Source organism: Pyricularia grisea (genome assembly GCF_004355905.1).
Source record: "Pyricularia grisea strain NI907 chromosome V map unlocalized Pyricularia_grisea_NI907_Scaffold_6, whole genome shotgun sequence".
Taxonomy (NCBI): Eukaryota; Fungi; Ascomycota; class Sordariomycetes; order Magnaporthales; family Pyriculariaceae; genus Pyricularia; species Pyricularia grisea.
In genome coordinates this window covers 2,609,824-2,628,241 of record NW_022156719.1, presented here as the reverse complement: position 1 = coordinate 2,628,241, position 18,418 = coordinate 2,609,824, and the positions used below count along the sequence as shown (strand labels likewise).

The window sequence follows — 18,418 nt, the reverse complement described above, 5'->3', positions numbered from 1 at the left end:
TAAACGAGACTTTCTGTCACATAACAAGTCCCATCTACGCCCGTATCTGCTTCCAAATCCACGATTACAATTGGCTCCTCGTAAGCTCCGAAAAACTTTGCACATTCTTTTGTTTTTTACATGAATAATAATAAAAAAACAAAAAAAAAACGACGCCAACTTCCCTCTTTCCATCTCTTGGACTTTGAGAGTGTTCGAAGATAATACAAGGCCATTGGCTAAAATTTTGCCGCAATCCCAACAGGTAAATGCTCAAGTCTTAGCAGAAGCAATAATAAAGCCTCAACGCAGTAGATATGACAAAAGAAAAGACGACCAAATGTTCGTCAAAGTCGAAAGTTTCTCCCCTTCAGCCAGGCCACATTGCTTGTCCCGGCCATACCTCTCTCCACTCATGAAACATCAACTAGATAGTCGCTGCCCTGCGGTCCTAGTATCTAATCTAGATCGCATCCCCATGACTAAAGTCTTGGTCTTCAGTTTTATTCCGTGGCATTGTTCGCTCCTCCAGCCGCACCACCGCCTGCACCTCCCCTCATCCTCTTACCGCCACCAGGTGCACCAGTACCAACCTCGGATTCGGGTCGTGGTCGCTTGATGCCCGTGCCTGGCTGGAAATCATTCGCCCCGGGGTTCATCCCACCCCCAACAGGTCCGCTAGCACTACGTCCGGCAGCACCGCCTCGGCCACCTCTGCCAATGTTACTTGCTCCGCGAGCAATTCCACTAGCACCTCCCCTCCCTCGTCCACGACCAGGTTGTGGTAGCCCGGTTCGCGGTTGTGGCAGACCCGACTGTTGTTGGCCCGCCTGCTGCGGTTGGCCGGGTTGGGGTATTTGCGAGGGTGCTTGTGCAAAAGGGTTGTTTGAGGGCGCGGCGTTGGCTGAACCAGTGCTCTGCGCAAACGGGTTGAGGCCCGCAGGCTTCTGCAGTGACTGCGGCTGGGCGGCCGGCTGTGGTTTCGCTGGTAAAGAAGATCCAGTCGAGGCTCCAGCCTGAAGTGACATCTGCGCCCCGGGAGTAGCAGGAGTCGAGGGGACTGAAAGACAGAGGGGTTAGCTGGTGCTACAAAATTTTCAGGCGACTCAAATGAGAAGTATGCACATACCTTGCTGGCCAGCTGGACGGCCAATCGCGGAAGCAGCTGAGGCAACCGGAGTTTGTGCGCCCTTTGCGGGTGTTCCGACTGCTTGTGGCTGTGCTGTGGTTACTACAGGAGGCTTGTACTGCTTCACATCCTCCCAAACCTCGGCGACCGGCTTTTGGGGGGTGTCCTTGACGGCTTTCTCAACTACTCCAAGCTTGCCGGTAGCCATCCTCAACTTATTCTCTTGCATATTGATACGCAAGCTGGATTTCTTCTCGGCCAGTGTTGTAGCTTGTTCTCTAGCCTGAGCGATCTTTGTGTCCAAGTCTCCCTTCATGCGTTGCTCTGCCTCTTCGACGGCCTTTTTGGCCTCTAGCTCAGCCTTCTTCTTAATGTTGTTACTGAGTATGCTCTTAATGGTGGCATTTTCCGACAAAAGTTTGCGCGTGGCTTCATCACTGAGTTTGCTAAAGTCGACCTTGGAGGGATCGATCGGGGTTGAAGCTGCCTGGTCATTTTCTTGCTTGGTCGGCGTGGCGGGGACTGCTCCTTGGTTCGTAGTGGCCGCTGCTGTTGAGCCGTGCTCTGCCAGCCAGATCTTACGCTCTTGCTCAAGTCGAAGATCATACTGCTGCTGCAGTGCCGCCGTCTTTTCGCTGAGCTCCTTGGCGTTGTTTTCCTTGGATTCCCTTAGCTTCTTATTCAGGGCCTCCTTCATCTTTTCCGAACGCTGGTTGAGAGTGGCGGCCATGTTCGCTTCGATCTCGGCCGCTTTCTTCTCTGCATCAGCTGCTTTGGCCTCAGCCTCAGCGATCCTCGACCGAAGCAACACGCGTTCCTCGTCACTGAGGCCAGTGGCCCCAGCCTGAGTGGTGTTTGCATCACCCGATTCAGTACCACTGGTCGTCTGTTGTTGTTCTTGCTGCTTAGCCTGTGCGAGGGCAGCAGCTTGATCGCGCTCCTCGATTGCGGTGGCCAACTGCAGACGTAGGCTCTCAACCTGTGCTTCAGCTTCTGCCTTGAGAGAGACCGTGGCCTCTAGTTCTTGACGAAGAGTCGCCAGTTCCTGTTCAAGCTGAGCAGCCTTGCCCTCATCAACCACCATCGCATCCGGTGCAGATGTGACCAAGTTGACATCACCCGCTGGTGCTTGCAACTGCTGTTGTTGCTGTTGCAGCTGCTCATGTGCAGTGGCGAGTTGCTCCTCAAGAGCAGACTTCTCGCTTCTCACAACCTCGAGCGAAGCCTCCAACGCCTTCACATTTTCCTTGGTGGCGTTCAGCTCTTCGTTCAGAGTACGAATCACCCCTGTTTGTTCTCGGGCTTTTGACTTGGCTTGATCGATGATCCTGCCTCTGGCCTCATTCCATTTGGTGCGCTCAGATTCCAAGGTTTTCTGAGCCTCCTCCAGCTGCGTCTTGATACCATCCTCGTTCTGTTTCAACGCATCGCGTTCTGCCTCGAGATCGGCAACAGACTGCTTCATCTGCTCAAGCTCGCCGGGGTCAACGCGGCCATACTTTGTAAGGATGGACTCGGTGCGTTTCTGCCACCTATCGCGGTCTTCTTGCAGCTGTTTTATCTCCTCTTGAAGGTAAACCTCCTGGTTCTCAAGCTCGCCCACGCGTGCCTGCAGCGGGTGCAGTTGGGTCTCAAGCTGCTGTACCCGGGTACTCTTCTGCTCAACCTGGCGTTGCAACTGCTTGATCTCATTGCGGAGAGTGACGTTGCTCTCACGAATGACATTCATCTCATTCACCTTGTCCATGAGCTCTGTATAGGCCTTGGAATTGGTTCCAGACTCTGCTTGAGTCCGACGCTCCTGCTCCAATTTGAGACGAGCCTCGTCAAGTTGAGATTGCAAATAGTTGACTTGCTGTTGCAGTCTCTTGCTGTCCTGAAGCTTGAGTTCGTACTGATACTCAAGAATCTCCTTCTCCTTGCGCAAGTAGCTGTTGAGCTCACGCAGGCCTTCGACTGCAGTGTCGGCAAAAACGGGCGCAGTTGCAGACGACTCGTCCCCAAATGAGCGGCTCTGCTGAAGATCAGAGATTTGCGTGGTAACATTCGCAAGCTGGTCATGAAGAAGTTTGTTTTGCGCATTCGCATCATCACGCCTAGTCTTGAGCTCTGACAGTTCCTGCTCCAACTGCTTGCGGCGTTCCTCCCACGAGCTTTCGCTTTGCGACAGGGTAAGCTTTGCCGACTCAGCTTCGGATCGCCAAGTTGCAGCGTTCGACTTGAGCTTGTTGTGTTCGGTCCGGAGTTGTTGAAGTTGCTTGGCAGCTTCAGCATGCTTGAGAAGCTCTTGCTCGTAATCCTGCTGAGCCTTTGTGGCGATTTCGGCTTGAGCGCGGAGATTGGCCTGGTGATGCTTGGCCGTCTCCTTGTATCGGCTTTCTTGATCCCGAAGGCGGGTGATCTCAGAATCGAGAATGCGCTTCTCGTCCTCGAAACGGCGGCTGATCTCGCCCTGTGAGTCCCTCAATGATGAGAGCTCCGAGTTTGAGGTAGCCAGTTCTGCTGAAAGATCGCCAATGCGCTGCTCGAGCTCCTTGATTTTGGCATCCTTTGCTGCAATGGTCAAATCCAACTCCTGTCGGTACGTCTCCTGTGAGCTTTCGAGACTACGCAGGTCCTCCTCCATCGTCTGGGCGAGTTCTTTGAAGTGCTCTGCTTCAGCCTTTGCGTTCTCCAAACGAGTGTTGGCAATCTCTAATTCTCGTCGGAGATCAACCACCTCACCCGTGAGCTCCTGGATGCGAGCTTCTTGGTCTTCACTGTCCTCTCCGGCGTTGGTGTGGTTGGCCCGTGATGTCAACTGTGGCTGCAGACGTTGCGCGCGTTCTTCGGCGCTCCGCACCTCGATCGTGAGTTCATCAACGCGGGCCTGGAGATGGTCTCGACTTGTCTTGAGAGCAATCGACTCCTCTTTGTTCTGGCTAAGGGCTGCCATGAGATCGTCGATTCGCTTTTGCGCTTGCTGAGTATCGTACTCCTTACGAAGCTGCAATTTCTTGGACTCCTCTACCTCGTCAGCTAGTCGGCGTTTGGTCGTGTTAAGCTCGGTTTCCAAGCTGTCAATCTGTGACTGCATTCTCCTCTTAGTTTCCGACTCGGAAAGCTGACGCTCGTTCTGCAGAGACTGCTGGGAGGCAAGCAGGCTGCTCAACCGGGATTTCTCTTCACCCAAGTCCTCGTTATCCTTAATGAGGCGGTCTTGGATGCTCTTCCAGAGCGACTTTTCTGCCTTGAGGTTTGAATTCTCGGCACGCATACTCTCGAGCAACCCCTTTGTCTCAATTAAATCCTCAGCCCTGGATTGGGCCAGGCCTTCAGTCTTAGCCACTTGCTGCGAGAGATCAGAAGCTCGCTTTTTGAGGTGCTCTTTTTGTGCCTCGAGGTCTGCATTTGTGCCTTGCAGGGTCTCATAACGCTCGGTAAGCAGACTGAGCTGGCTGGTAACCCTGGCGACCTCTGCCTGTAAAGCACTCTTGTCGTCGGCCAATTGCTTGGCCTGCTCGCGGACAGTTTGTAGGTCGATACTTTGCTCGTTTCGGTAGGCATCAAAGTTGCTCTGCAGCTCTCGTAGCGCAGCGTTGAGGTCCTGATCATCCGCGTTGTTTTGTTCGATGCTGGCAAGCACCTCTCTGCCATCGACAGAGTTACCAAGTACTGATTGGATCTCGCCAGCGGTAGCCTTTTGCTGTAGCATACGGCGGAACATGTCTCTTTCCGTCATATAGCTCTTCATCCTTGTCGTCAGTGCTTGTGACTCTTCTTGCAGCTTGGTCACAAGGTCCCGCAGTTTCTCAATTTCCTGCTGATCTTGAGCGGCGTTTCTTTGGGCTGCTAGGGCCTCCTCGTTTTCGAATTTATAGGCGAGATCACGGGTAACACGCAGCAACTCCTCGTTCTTCTCCTGAAGCTCTGCAATGTCCTTGAATGCCACGAACTTCTCTGTGATCAACATGTGCGTGTCAGACATATCGTTCAAAGAGTTTTCCGATACCTCGCCGCGCTGTAGACGGGAGAAATGCTCCACTTCTTCGTCGGTCAGTTGATCGAAACCCTTTTCGCGGGCATGCATGTTAAAGATTAACACCTGGATCTGCGTGCTCAGGTCCCTCATCTGGGCCCGGAGGAGTTTGACTTCAGCCTGTGCACTTGCTGAGGCTCCTTCGGCCCTGCGGGCGGCTCTCTTTGCAGCATCCCTTTCGTTGAAGCTCTGATCCATCTGGCTACTCATACGCATGTTTTCGTTCTTCAACATATCGTTCTCGTCTTGCAGCTCGCGTATTTCCGGCTCCTTTGCTTCGAGAGTGCTGATCATATCGTCAATCTCCTTGGTCAGTTCACGATTCCGTCGCTTCTCGCCGGCAAGTTCTCCCTTGACCTTGAAAAGTTCCTCAACAGCCTGGCTGGCGCTGATATGCGACTTGACGCGGATCGACCCAGGCGTTCCAAATGGCGATCCAGGGCGGAACTGAGAGCCATTGGGCATCGGCGTCTGGGGTGCTGAGCCCGGCATCGTGTCCCGTCCACGTGATGTTTGCAGCTGGTCGACCTGGCTTTGTAATTCATGCACTTTTTGCTCCAGCTCATTGCAATCTTGTCTGGCCTGCTCAAGCTGCTGCAAGACCTTGCGCAACTCATCCGCGTGATGGTCTTTGGCCTGGTCTAGCATCTCCCTGAGTTGAGTCATCTCTTTTTTGTACTGATCGGCGTACTCCTGCGATACTGTCGCCAGCCGTTTGGCAGTCTCAACCTCTTGCCGATAAGCAGCTTCCGATCGCGCTGAGGATTCCTGCAACTGCTGGAGCTTTGTCAAGGCCTCCTCGGTTTTCCTTTGGGCAGCATCGAGGCGGGAGCGGAGTTGTTGCTCGCTCTTGGTAAGAGCATCCACTGTAGAGTTTGCCTCGTCATTGAGCCGTTGAAGCTCGGAGATGCGCTGGCCCTTCTCCTTGCGATACTTGAGGGCCTCGGCACTCTTGGTCTTCAGCTCCTTGTCCAGCCATTCATTCTGTTTCTGCGAAAGGTCCAATTCTTGACGAACAGACTGTTCACGAAATTTTGCGGTGTTTGCGGCTGCCTTGGCGGCCTGGGCCTCTTGTTGGGCCGTATTCAGTTCTTGACTCAGCGCGACAGTCTTCTGGTGCTGTTTCTGGAGCTCGTTGGAAAGCTCGAGGTTAGCGGCATTCTTGGTGTCCAGTATGGCCATAGTATCCCGTTTCGATGCCTCGAGCGACGCGATACGAGCACGCAGGGTTTCGGCTTGGGAAGTAGACGTAGTAGATTCGGATTTCAGAGCTTGGAGCTGGTTCTCGAGGGTTTGGCGTGCATTCTCTAGTGGACGACGAAAAGTCAGTGAGTATTATGCCAGTCCATGATGACAGAGTGAGATGAAACGAGTTGTTCTCAATTTGTGGTATGATGGCGACCTACCCTCTTCCTGAAGTTTTCGACGCACGGTCTCAAGTTCCTTGAGTGCATTCTCGGCGGTTGCCTTGAAGGTCTGGCATCGCGACTCCGAGCTTCGCACCGCATTTTCCAATGCGATGTCAACATTAAGTTTCTCCGAATAAAGCTCATCGAATTCGCGCGCCTTGGCGGCGACGGCTGTGAGGACAGCAGCGACAAGTTCGGGTGTAGGATCTGAGGCGACAGTGCCGAGAGTCTCTTGCGGCAAGCTCAAATGGTTGGACAAAAAGCCCAAGTCCACGGCAGCCGCCATGGTGAAAGCCGTCGCGTGGTCAGTGACGCGGTGATTCCATCAAAATGAACGACGAGATGGGGACAGGTGAGCGTAATTTGAGAAAAAAAAAAAAAAAGATTCCCCACGGAGTGTTCTCTGTGAACGGAAACCAAGTTCTGGGTTGATGTTTAGATCGTGAGGTGGTGGCGTCTCTCGCTACCTACCCAAGATCCGCAGATTCAAGAGGATGTTTTCTTTCTTTCAATCGCAAACGCCAGGCTCAAAGCTGTTTTCGGCAAGCACGATCAATGCAAGGCTAAGTGGACCTTGGCCAGACGACTGAACGCGCTGCAAAATGTCCAATCAAACCGATTAAATAAGTGGGGTTGCTCACCCCTCAAGGTCAGCCTGAAGGCCCAAGCTTCTACGGTACGAGAGGGACAGACGACGGCTGCTGCACGTGGGAAGGTGCGACGAAATCTACACTAATAGTAAGTAGATTATACAATAAAATTAGCCACAAATAACAGACACCACCTGGGACTTTGCGTCGAAATGAGTTAATTAGCTTTGTCTTTGGTTAAAGGAAATATTGCTACATAAATACTAGAACTAATATCTCAGGGTGTTGGAAAAGAGCTTGACTGACAGCATCAAGGATGGAAATTATACAACAATCGATATCAAGGACCGACTTATTACTCTGGTGAACCTAGTCTGCTTCTTGAGCCTACTATCGATTTTTTTCTTGAGATGACTCTGCTAAATCCATAGGGCTGAAATTCCAAAGATGAACCATGCATACCTAGTGTGTTTCTTGAGTGGCAGCTGATGGGAACATACTTCTAGAATTCGATATTTCTTGCCAGAGTATCTCTTTCTATGCATACAATGCAAACGTTTTTAATTTCCAAGTGTGAGTTGGCCATTTCTGCCAGTTTCTAATAAACAATGTTGGTAATAGACAACCATTTGCTTTTCTACTGGAATTAAACCCGGTGGCTTTGGGCGATTCAAGCCGGACTTGTAAATGCGGTCCGGTCCGGGTATCCGTAACCTGGTTGGGTCATACTGGCCTTAGTGGCATTTGCGCAATCCAGTATCAGTGGGTCACCGTCTACACCTCAGATTCTTCGAGACTCATGCATGTTCCTTCTGCATGGTTTTAAGCATTGTATCCTGCAATTGCGGCCACAGACTTTGTTGGATTGGCGTGCACCTCTTGGCAAATAGCAAGCAGATGTAGTATCCAGTAATGAACTAACAACAAAGACTAGCTCTTGTGCAAACATTATATAGGCTTTGGCAGGCAAGCAATGCATAGGTACCTTGGTGATGGTTTTCACAGTACGGAGTACTGTACAGATGCTTTTGCTTTTGCGTTAAGCACACTTCAAACACCAAGAGAGCACGTACAGTACTCCGTACGATTTATGCTCAAAACTGGACCAGGGCCTATGCGCCTAGCTGATCAGTGCCTTTGTACTCCACGATGCGACGACTTATGGAATTGCATGTGATTGCCGATTCTTGGATTGAAGATTCGAATATTTGAAAAAATAATCAAATATCACCGGTAGGCAGAAGTGAATAGATAAAGAATTTGGAGCATATAAAAATGCAAAGCTCAAGCTGTTTGACAGTTATCCGAGGTTGGCTTATTACTCAGCCGCTATTTCGATTGACAGAGTATTATGGGGACCTTACAGCTGCCACCGACTCAGAATGACTTGTCCTTCTCCAATGGTTCTTCACTCAAATACCGACAGTATGCATGGCAGCTTCGCGCTAATAGGCGACCGCTTCAAAGCCTACTGGTACATAAGGTACTGTATGTATGAAATGATAGCTAGGCAACCTGCTGGGGTACCTACGATTGGTACTGAGTGCCGATATTATGATATGGGAATACTATGTGGGCCTTGATTAACTGCCGAATAACATCTCTCATCGTCTGATGGTGACCAGACCCACCTGAAAGACCCCGATTATCGTCGGCAAGTCCAGGCTAGTGTGGGGTCAGGCGTGATTCCCCTCTCTTGTCAAAAAGTCGTATGATTCTGGCGCCAATGACCAAATTTTCAACAGAGAGCACCAGGGGCTCTACAACAACATGTTACAAGACTTCCTAGGCACAATGGCAAAGTCAGGCCATCTTCAGCTCTTGGGTCGGCGCCATTCTGCCAATCAGCGGAGGGACCTAACCCCCATATTGGCTAGAATACTGGGTGGACCCTCCTTACCTATTCCCTACCCTCCGACTGCTTTTCACTTGACCATCACAGCCATGAGAAAGCTCTCTTCCATCTGGTACCAAACATATCAAGTTGACAATTCCTGCACTGCGGCTAGGCTCTTTGAAAGCCTTCAAGCATCCAGCACATTACATACGACCACAAACTTGGTCAAATTTCAGGTCTGATGGAATTGTCATACTGAAAAAGCGTTGTCGCCTACCCGGAGGTAGACTGTAGCCTGTGCCCGCCATCGTACCGGACTGAACCCGAATCAGACCACTTGGATGAACTTGATCGACAAGGTGTTTTCAAGCGTCCATCGCGGATTCTTGCCACATCGTGCACTTAAGCATATCTACTGGATGCAAAGTAATATTTGCATTTTCAACAACTTCAACATTTGTCAACCTGGGTTGACAGCCGCCCACTACGCTGTCCCATGCTCCCCGTCGCATTGCGAAGTACGAGAGACCGCATTTTGGTCCATTCGACTGCCCTGCCACCCAGAAAACTCAAATTGGCTGAGTGCGAACCAACTGTGTGCGCCCAACAAAGGAAAGCTGGCTTAAAGCTACCGGGACCATCTACCCAGTAGTTACACGATTTCCGCAACTTTGAATTGGCCTTACTTATTGGGGGACATTGGTGTACCATCTCTCGAAACTGAATCCGGCCCGTCGCATAATAAGGGGCCCCTTTACTACGTCCTGTTTCGACGTGACACAGCTCTTCGGAGCGTCAGTGAGACGGTTTGCTTGCATCACTACAACGAGCCAGGGGGCGGACGACAAGATGGACCCGAATCTTCTAAGGCACATGGAGTACTTTACGGTGCCCAACGCCCAGGTACAAATGCATACCCAGCTGTCACCAAGACTCTGCTAACGATGGCGGACAGACCAGCAATGCGGCGGAACGCGCTGCGAACCTGACCCGTTCGAGCGGTACCGGCCAGCCATACCCATTATGGAACCCTTCCACCCTCGGGGCCGACATTGACTTCTCTTTCAACCCGCAGGGACTGGAAGGCATGGGATCATTCGGAGCTTTCGAACAACCTCAGGACCAAGACAACAGCGGTACTGCATTTGAGCCCCCACAGCGGCAGAGATCAATATACACCCAAGGCCCAAGGACTCTAGTTCCAACCCGAACGCCGAAACCACCATCTCGAGAGAAACCTGAGAGGAAGCGTTCAAAGTTGAGCACGGATTCGACGCCCTTCGACTCGGTCGACTACTGGCTTCAGTTTGACAACGAAGAAATAATACCCGAGGAGCCGGGCGCAGAGGCGAGCACGACCACTCAGGGCGAGACGGCAGCCAAGTCCACAGCACAGGAGTCGCACAGGTTAGTTACTTCTTGTTGTCAGCAAAAATGCGCCTGATCGATATTCCCGAGGACAGTCTCGGTTGTAGTTTGCGGATTGGTTTGCATTGGTCGTGACAGCTCTCTAACTGGCCGTGCAGATCCCAAAAACAAAAACGACAGGGTGAAGGGCAAGCTGCATCTCAATCTGGTTCTAGAACAGCACAACTAAAACTCGAGGATTCCCTTGATGATAGCGCACTGGAGAATGCTCTCTCTGATGATGAGCAAACATTTGCTTCGATCAGTCTGGCGGAGCAGCTTTCGAAAATCGATTCGACTGCACCCACAGAAATCCCACAACGAGAAAGTCTTTTCTCGACTCCTTTGAGCTGGGAGCGGCCACAGCCGGGCTTGAGGATGGACTCTGTCATGAGCACACAATCCAGGAGCACACTAGATCTAGCCGAACAACGGCGTCTCATAGCAATAGCGATGAACCGGGGGACAACTTCCGGTGGGCTCGGCTCGAGTATGGCTGATCAGTATTCCCAGTATCAGACTGATTTTGGATCAGCTATGAGTGGGTTTGGCTTAGGAACAGCATCGATGAGCCAGTTGCTCAGCAGCATGCCGCCTCCAAACACCGTTCCACCTAAACAGGCCCAACCACAAAGACCAGACAAAGGGAAGGAGAAGGCTGGTGCCAAGGGCGATCGGACTGCGCATAACGATATCGAGCGCAAATATCGCACAAACCTGAAGGACAAAATCGCGGAATTGAGAGATGCCGTTCCTGCGTTGCGAACAATCCCAGAGAACGAAGAGGATGGCGAGGATGCGGGCCAGCCTTCACGTGGCCCAAAAGTCAGCAAGGTGAGTTTATTCCGGGTACAATTTGCAATGGGGCCCGAGAAAGTCCGAGACGGTAATTCTAATCACAAGGCTTCTTCAGGGTGCTGTTCTTACCAAAGCCACCGAGTATATCCACTACCTGGAGAAGAAGAATAAGATGATTGTGCAACAACATCAGGAGCTCTCGAAACGACTACAAGCCTTTGAGCAGCTTCTTAGCGCCACAGCTCGGCCTACATATCAAATGCCGAATTATAGCAGAACACTGTTCGACCCAAGAGCATTCTGCTAATTTTATCTCTGTTGCCTAGACGAAGAGAAGCGCATTTCAATGTAAATATTTCTTATACGGCAATCACTACTCTTTGCATGAGATATGACCAACTACAGAAGAACAACGAGACCATTCAAATAGATATATCGGTTTCTGGTCTCTTCATTTTCACGACTGGTTGTTGCGATCACCCAAGGTTGATGAAACAGACATTGATACCTATGATAAGGGTGGCAGTAGCGTCAAAAGGCTAGATTCCCGGATCATACAAAATGATGACTAAAATGATACAAAGAGTTTACTTTCTCTGGTTATGAGTAATTTACAAAGCTGAGTGATAAGCAGCGACCATTGCAATAATTATGGTCATGCCCGCAGAGCTTCCACATCAGCCACCTCCTTGACAGCCTCGGATGTTAACACGAGTGGCACGTCGTCTAAAACACAAATACTGTCCTCGATGCGTATGGCCATTCCGCGGAAGGGCTCAGGCCACCTTTCGTCGTCAGGCACGTAAATACCAGGCTCGACTGTGACACAATGACCTTGCTGCAGGGGCACACTCCTAGAATATCCAGGCGTATCATGGACATCCAGGCCAACGTAGTGACTCAAGTGATGAGGGAACAAAGTCTGTATTGTCCGCCCATTCCTTCCATCAAATTCAAAGCCCAGCTGTATCAATTGATCTCGCAGTCCATCCTGGGCAATCATGTGGATCTTGTCCAGAGAAAATCCCGAATCCGCACGACACAACGACACAGCCGACCGCTGTACCTTGAGTACGGCTTCATACAGGTCCCGCTGAGCAGGGGTGAACTTGCCGTTGATGGGCCATGTCCTGGTGATGTCTGTGATGTACGTGCCGTACTCACCACCGGCGTCCACCAGTACCATCTCGCCCGGCGGCAGATCGCGGTTGTTGTGCACGTAGTGAATCATGCTACCACGGGACCCGCCCGCCACAACCGGCACATATGCCTGGCCGTCGCAACCAGTCGTGGCGAACGTGTGGTCCAAGAACAGGGCAAGGTCACGCTCATACTTCCAGTCGGAGCCGGATGCATCACCCCGCATTGCGGCCGTGAAAGCTCGCCCCGAGACACGACCTGCGTGGCGCATGTTGGCCACCTCGGCGGGGGACTTGATGGCGCGCAGGGAGTTGACCAGCGGCGCGAGCGGCTTCACCGCGCCGGTGCCACCACCGTACGCGGGGGCGTCTGTGTAGATGGCCGGCGAGGCGGCCTTGGCCAGCTTACCAACCTCGTGTGCGGCGGCGGAGATGGGCCCGGCGACGTCGGCGTTCCACACGTCCATGGCCGCCTCGACGCCACTCCAAGGGCCTGACCACTGCTCAGCCGTGGCGTCCTTGGGCCTGACGTACAGTCTGAATTCGTGGTCGTGCTGACCGGTTTTCCGGATCACGGCCACGGCATCCTGTTCGGCGAATCCCGTCAGGTACAGGAAATTAGAGTCTTGGCGGAAGGGGAAGAAGACGGCGCCAGAGCGGTACCTGAGCTCGGCCGAGACCAGGATAGCGATTCCATTTTCGGGGAGAAGAGCTGCAAGGTTTTGACGGCGATCATAGTATTCTTGTGCCGAGATTCCTGGTGTTACTGAGATGAGATAAATTCAATAGTGAGTACATGTCTTGAACCAAGCGATATGTTAAATTCAGGCTTTGTCTCTGATTTTGGTTTTCGATTTCCTGCCCCTTTGGTTTCATGTTCCTTACATTCTCCAGCCTTTAGTAAGTGCGGGTGAGTCTCATGAACTGGCTGGCCAAATTGCAATTCAGAGGCTGAAACTGTCGTGGCAATCCCCCTTTTACCAAGTCTCTGCGGTGAATTCGTCCATGGTGAAGGTGAATGCTGCAAAGCTCTGATTCTCGATGGGTTTAGTTGCAAGATCCCACTCGCTAATGTCCCTCGACATTTCAATGATGACGATGCCCTCGTTGTTTTTCTGCAAATTCCCACAAGAGCTTGCCGCGCTAGAGGGAATGCCATTTTGACTTTCTTTAAAAAGTGGGCGTGAAATGTGTTTATGAGATCCAATGCCAGTAAGATCTATTTTTCAGCATGAGATTATTGGTGTTCTAAATCACGCTCATCTCGGTTGCTTAGGCCCGTGCTCTAAAAATTGTGCTACGGTGAGTGAAATGGGCCTTTGTTATGAATTACACATTACACACGGCCTCTGGAACAAAGCAGGTGACTACCTAGAGCTTTGACTGCCTCTGAAGAAAAAAACAAAGTGCAATTCCAGCCAGTTTTTCTATTTTGTTTGTTTATTAATAAACCATAAAGACCTGTCAAAGTGAAATACCAAGATACACAGTTCAGCCATAGCCCCTCGAAATCGGCACCATTCCGACCGGGAAATCAAAATAACACAGCCAAGTTCCCGGACGTGACGCCGTTGCTCTGCGGTCGTTGCCAAACTGTGTTGGGCCCCACATGGGCTTACCTGAACTGGCTGTTATTATTGACGCAGGTGGATCGATGATGAGAGCACACCGCACCGACCAAGACGCGGGAGTAGAACTGGCCCGAGCTTCCCAGTCCACGCCAAAGTTTCTTACAGTCGCGCCAAATTCTCCTGTTGCTCAAACATCCTCCTTCTCGGATCGAAGAACCAGCTTCACATTATTGACAACCCCGATAACCCACCACCAACTTACCTGACGGGTGAAAAAGGCTTTTCATTGTGATTGCATCTCACAATTGAAACCCACCAGCTTTATTTATTCGCCATTTTTCACCGTCAACATTCGATGCACAACGTGGCCCGACGCTGACCGTTTTACGTGTGGTTTCTTGCGGGCGTGTTTTGGTGTGGGCGTGTGTGTGGCGGCGGGTTTTCCAAGTCGCGTCTCTACACGCAGGCAACCCCCGCTCTGACCAATACAATTAGCTCCTATCTGTCGGTCCAACACCACATACATCACGCAGCATATTCCATACCACAACACTCGAGTCGGTTCTTTTTGACAAAGTCGAATAAGTCGCTATCGCTCCCGCGAGTCACGGGCAACCCGGAATTCGACTTTTTTTTTTTTGTCCCAGTTCAATTCAGTTGTCATCCAGGCCAAAGGACAGACAGCGAGGCACAGGATATGCCCAGTTCGTCCTGTTGATTTTATGGCAACTGTATCACTGATCCCGTCTCCGGTGTCATTTCACCAGACGGCCATGTCTTCTCGGTCTAGAGTGCCTCTGTCGAGCAACCCAAATGCCGCTAACTCGCCCATGAGGCCCATGGCGGTCGCACATCCCAAACCCGTGAAACGGTCGCATGCCAGCAACCAGCGGGAGGAGCTTTATGGGCAGCCACCTCCAGCCAAGAAGCAGATGATCAGTAACCCATCTACTTATCGCGTGACTGCTCGCTCGCCTGTTAAGGCCAGGACTACAACGCATACCATCACCCAAAGTCGGGCTGTTGGTGGACACAGGGATAGGGACGCCGCATCACAGCAACATGTCAAGGCACAATTGGCAGATGAAGATGTCAATGATTTCAAAAAGTGGGCTGCAGCGCAGAAGCAGCAGTTTGTCAAGCATGTCTTTTATTTCGACAACCTTCCCCAGGAGGTTTTACCCAAAATCGAGAGGCAGATTGCGGCTTTAGGGGCTGTAAGTGTGGTTTAATATTAGCCCATGCCCCCATCTTATCGATGTGTTGCTGATAATGGTTTACAGAGAGAGGACAAATTCTTCTCAATCAGCATTTCCCATGTCGTCACCACCAGGCCTATCCCTCAGCCTCAGACCTCCCAAAAGCCCAAGCTTGACGTGAGCACGAAAACCGACCGCGACGAGCAAGAACCTCAGACGATAAACCCGTCGCTTCTGAGCCGAAACCTGGACTCGACCTGCACTAAGCGGAAACTGTTTGACACACATCCGGCAGGAAGAAGGCCTCCCATACAGCTGGGAGAGGATGTTGTGCGGAGACCCAAGGCACCTCGCCAGCAGAATGATATTTTGGGACGGGCCCTGACCATGGGCAAGAAGATTTGGTCGCTGGAAAAGATGCAGCGCATTCTTGATATGCTCACAGAGTCAGATCCTTACCGCGCAGCTACCCTTGGACAAGGTGGGCGTACCATCAAGACGGTGGAGCAGAGCAACCCGTTGCAGATGTTGAACAAGGAACGTGTCAGTGGCCCTTCGGATCGCGACCCCACAGCATCGACAAAGGAGATGCATATATTCAAGGGTCCGTTCATCTATATCTACGATATAGAGCAGAAGCAGCGTCCGATCATGGCCCGCGAATACGCGAAGGTTGCGGACAAGATGAAGGGGGACTGGCCTCAGTTCCGAGCATCAGGGAGTGGGCGTTGTCCTTTTGTTGAGGACCATGATCAAGAAAAACACCCGAAAAAGGAGCGAGAGGTTACTCGACAGGCAGCTGTGAATGCAGCCGTGGGCTCTGCCCCGAAGCTTCAACCACCTACACAGATCTCGCGTCCAAAACCCATTACTGGAAAGAGACCATTGGCAGAAATGAGTGAAGTCTCGACCAATCGTATTCTATTTCCATCCAAAACAACGACGGGCGGGAATGCTCTCATGGATTCTGCGCAAGGCTCCAAGTTATCCAAAGAGGATGCTCTGTCGAACGCCTTCATTAGCACCAACCGCTCGAGACCTGCGCGAATTTTTGCAGGGGAACCAGTTGCTTCCGGGCTCCAGGCTTCCAACATAACATCCGCTATCCGGTCCCAGATGATATCATCGACCACGGGAACTATTGCTAGTAACAAGTCGGGCGTGAGCAAGGAGGTTCTGGGTCTGCAGCGCAAGGTCCTGGCCAAGAGTGGATCTATCTCTCAGGATCCTAGCTCTCGTCGTCATGCCGAAATGAGTGTGGACAGCGGCCCTCTCAGTCGTTCGACCAGCTTAGGCAACCCTCGGCTCATTTTCGAGGGTGAGGAGACTCAGCATCGACGGACCCATAGCGTTCCCTCAAAGCTCCAGCCAAAGCCCAAGAAGCGTGATCCGAAACCTGGATACTGCGAGAACTGCCAGGACAAATTTGCAGACTTTGAAGAGGTATGTTTAGTCTTCTCGGCCCGCCCTATAGCGTTCATCAACTAACAAGTTGTCAATAGCATATCCAATCACGCACTCACCGGAAATTCGCCGAGAATGATGAAAACTGGGAAGATCTTGATCGTCTCCTCCAGCAGCTCGAGCGCCAGCCTCTTCCTCATCATCACTTGTACAGCGACGAGACCGTCGAGCAGAACTACGACCAGTACTGATGACGAGGGATTTTCACTCGGAGGACTCGGTCACCAGACCAGAGTCTTCATATATTAGTCTAGTTTGGTGGCCTGCAAGGCCTGTTCATGCCACCTCAAACTACTGCTTTAGCGGCTAGTAACACTCCAGTTATGAATCCAACAGAAGCTGTTCAGTCACTTGTCTCCTTTCGCCAGTTGCCACTTTCGGAAATACCCTCGCGCGATTTCGACTTATTGCCAACCAAACAAAATAACCGTTTCACTACTGCTGTTTTCTTGGGCTTTTCGGTTGCCTCCTTATGCTTTCCAAGCCTTTGACTTTTGATTTAACACTTGGTATTTTATATTTTTTTTGCCAACACTCAACGCAACGCATGGCGTCTTTTACTCATACTTATGCATTGTCGGCGGGAATTGTTTATTCTTCCACTCTTTGTTTTGGGCGCAAGCGTTTTAAAACCACTCTTAATACTTTTCAGAAGCACATATATGGACAGCCTCTGTCCCTTTGTCAGTCCAGACCTACCTCAGTAGATCACCACTCTTCTCGATTGGGATAGCAAACAAGCTTACCCCTCGGGTCAAATGGAATCCAAAATTCTGGCTTCAAGAAGATTCGCATAGCAGTTGGGAGGTGCATTATATTGGAAGCTTGCTCTGATGCCTTGGTCGAAGAATATGTTCGTCAGAGCCTATGGCTCCCTCATGGTCTGTGGGTGATGAAGGAAGAAAGATCGCGGGATGGATATATATCATAGGCTCATAGTAACTTGTATGATGTAGAATTATCAATGGAGAATCCTGATTGAAACAATACGGGGATCGAACAGCGGCTTTGATGAGGTTCGTGCTGATAAAACGCCGGTTTCCATCCCAAGTGTACTCCGCAAGAGTAGGGGTTAAGCCTTACGGTCCCGGGGAATGACGCGCGATGTGGGGTAAGCTTCTCCAACGCTGAGGTGGGGTTTGATCTTCATAGCGTAGTGCTGTTGCTAGTCCCCTAGGTCTAGTCTGGTCTGGTCTAGCCTTTGGACTGCATGTAACCTTTCGTTCGACGCATCAGCTTGGTTACCTTGATACGTTGGTTGCTGATCATACCACTGGTCATATGTCCAGAGGTGTTCGTTGTGAACAGACAGGAAATAAGACGGGTGCGACCAACCACTTGTCCATGCTTGGTTGAGGCCTCGTTCACAATGTCATCCCCACCGACACGTTACACGCGCAACCCGCAGCTACGGCGCCCGTCCATCTCGACGCCAACGCCGCCGCTGCCATCCTCCTCAACGACAGCTCCCGCGTCCTCATCTATAACTCCTATCCCGGACGACGCGCCCGATGCCGACGACGACAATGACGCATCCCCACCATCTCCGGACCTACCGCTGACCATGTCGGCGTCGGTGATGCTGACACAGCTCCCGCGCGACGCTACGGCCGCGCTGGCGACTGCGGGCGAGTTCCCCGCAGACCAAAAGGTCGTGGTGCGCTTCAAGCCGGTTGGTGGCAGCGCGCCGGCGCTGAGGAAGGAGCTGTGCAAAATCAGCGCCGCGCAGCGGTTCGAGGCGGTGGTCGCGTACCTGCGGCGTACCCTCAAGGTCGGCAATGGCGAGAGCGTGTTTCTGTACATCAATTCAACGTTTGCGCCCGCCCTGGATGAGATTGTCGGCAATCTGCACCGCGTTAGTAACTTGCCCCCCCCCCC

General features: G+C 51.7%; 5 protein-coding genes across 5 annotated transcripts in view; 3 read left to right on the top strand and 2 right to left on the bottom strand.

Annotated features, from left to right (window-relative positions):
- Positions 1-85: 85 nt before the first annotated feature.
- On the bottom strand, positions 86-6,920 carry PgNI_08743 (uncharacterized protein). Its single transcript, XM_031128735.1, has 3 exons — positions 6,533-6,920; positions 1,109-6,433; positions 86-1,039 (listed from the first exon to the last, which is right to left on the bottom strand). The coding sequence occupies exons 1-3, from the start codon at positions 6,819-6,821 to the stop codon at positions 483-485; spliced, it is 6,171 nt and encodes a 2,056-aa protein (XP_030979134.1). The 5' UTR covers positions 6,822-6,920; the 3' UTR covers positions 86-482.
- A 2,153-nt stretch (positions 6,921-9,073) lies between these two features.
- On the top strand, positions 9,074-13,484 carry PgNI_08741 (uncharacterized protein). Its single transcript, XM_031128733.1, has 5 exons — positions 9,074-9,865; positions 9,918-10,369; positions 10,489-11,203; positions 11,283-13,072; positions 13,192-13,484. Exons 1-4 carry the CDS (start codon positions 9,812-9,814, stop codon positions 11,472-11,474), a joined length of 1,413 nt encoding a protein of 470 aa, XP_030978448.1. The 5' UTR covers positions 9,074-9,811; the 3' UTR covers positions 11,475-13,072; positions 13,192-13,484.
- Positions 11,823-13,465, bottom strand: PgNI_08742 (uncharacterized protein; the record flags this gene model as incomplete). The annotated part of the gene is made up of 3 exons (XM_031128734.1): positions 11,823-13,072; positions 13,192-13,201; positions 13,436-13,465. The coding sequence occupies 3 exons, from the start codon at positions 13,463-13,465 to the stop codon at positions 11,823-11,825; spliced, it is 1,290 nt and encodes a 429-aa protein (XP_030978449.1).
- A 624-nt stretch (positions 13,485-14,108) lies between the features above and the next one.
- On the top strand, positions 14,109-17,519 carry PgNI_08740 (uncharacterized protein). The gene is made up of 3 exons (XM_031128732.1): positions 14,109-15,094; positions 15,161-16,519; positions 16,579-17,519. Exons 1-3 carry the CDS (start codon positions 14,600-14,602, stop codon positions 16,729-16,731), a joined length of 2,007 nt encoding a protein of 668 aa, XP_030978447.1. The 5' UTR covers positions 14,109-14,599; the 3' UTR covers positions 16,732-17,519.
- A 257-nt stretch (positions 17,520-17,776) lies between these two features.
- The window catches only part of PgNI_08738 (uncharacterized protein), a 2,551-nt gene continuing 1,909 nt past the window's right edge, over positions 17,777-18,418 (top strand). The window contains exon 1 of the mRNA XM_031128730.1: positions 17,777-18,395. Within this exon, the coding sequence (XP_030979142.1) occupies positions 17,910-18,395 (486 nt within the window). The 5' untranslated portion in view covers positions 17,777-17,909. The remainder of the gene's footprint in view (positions 18,396-18,418) is intronic.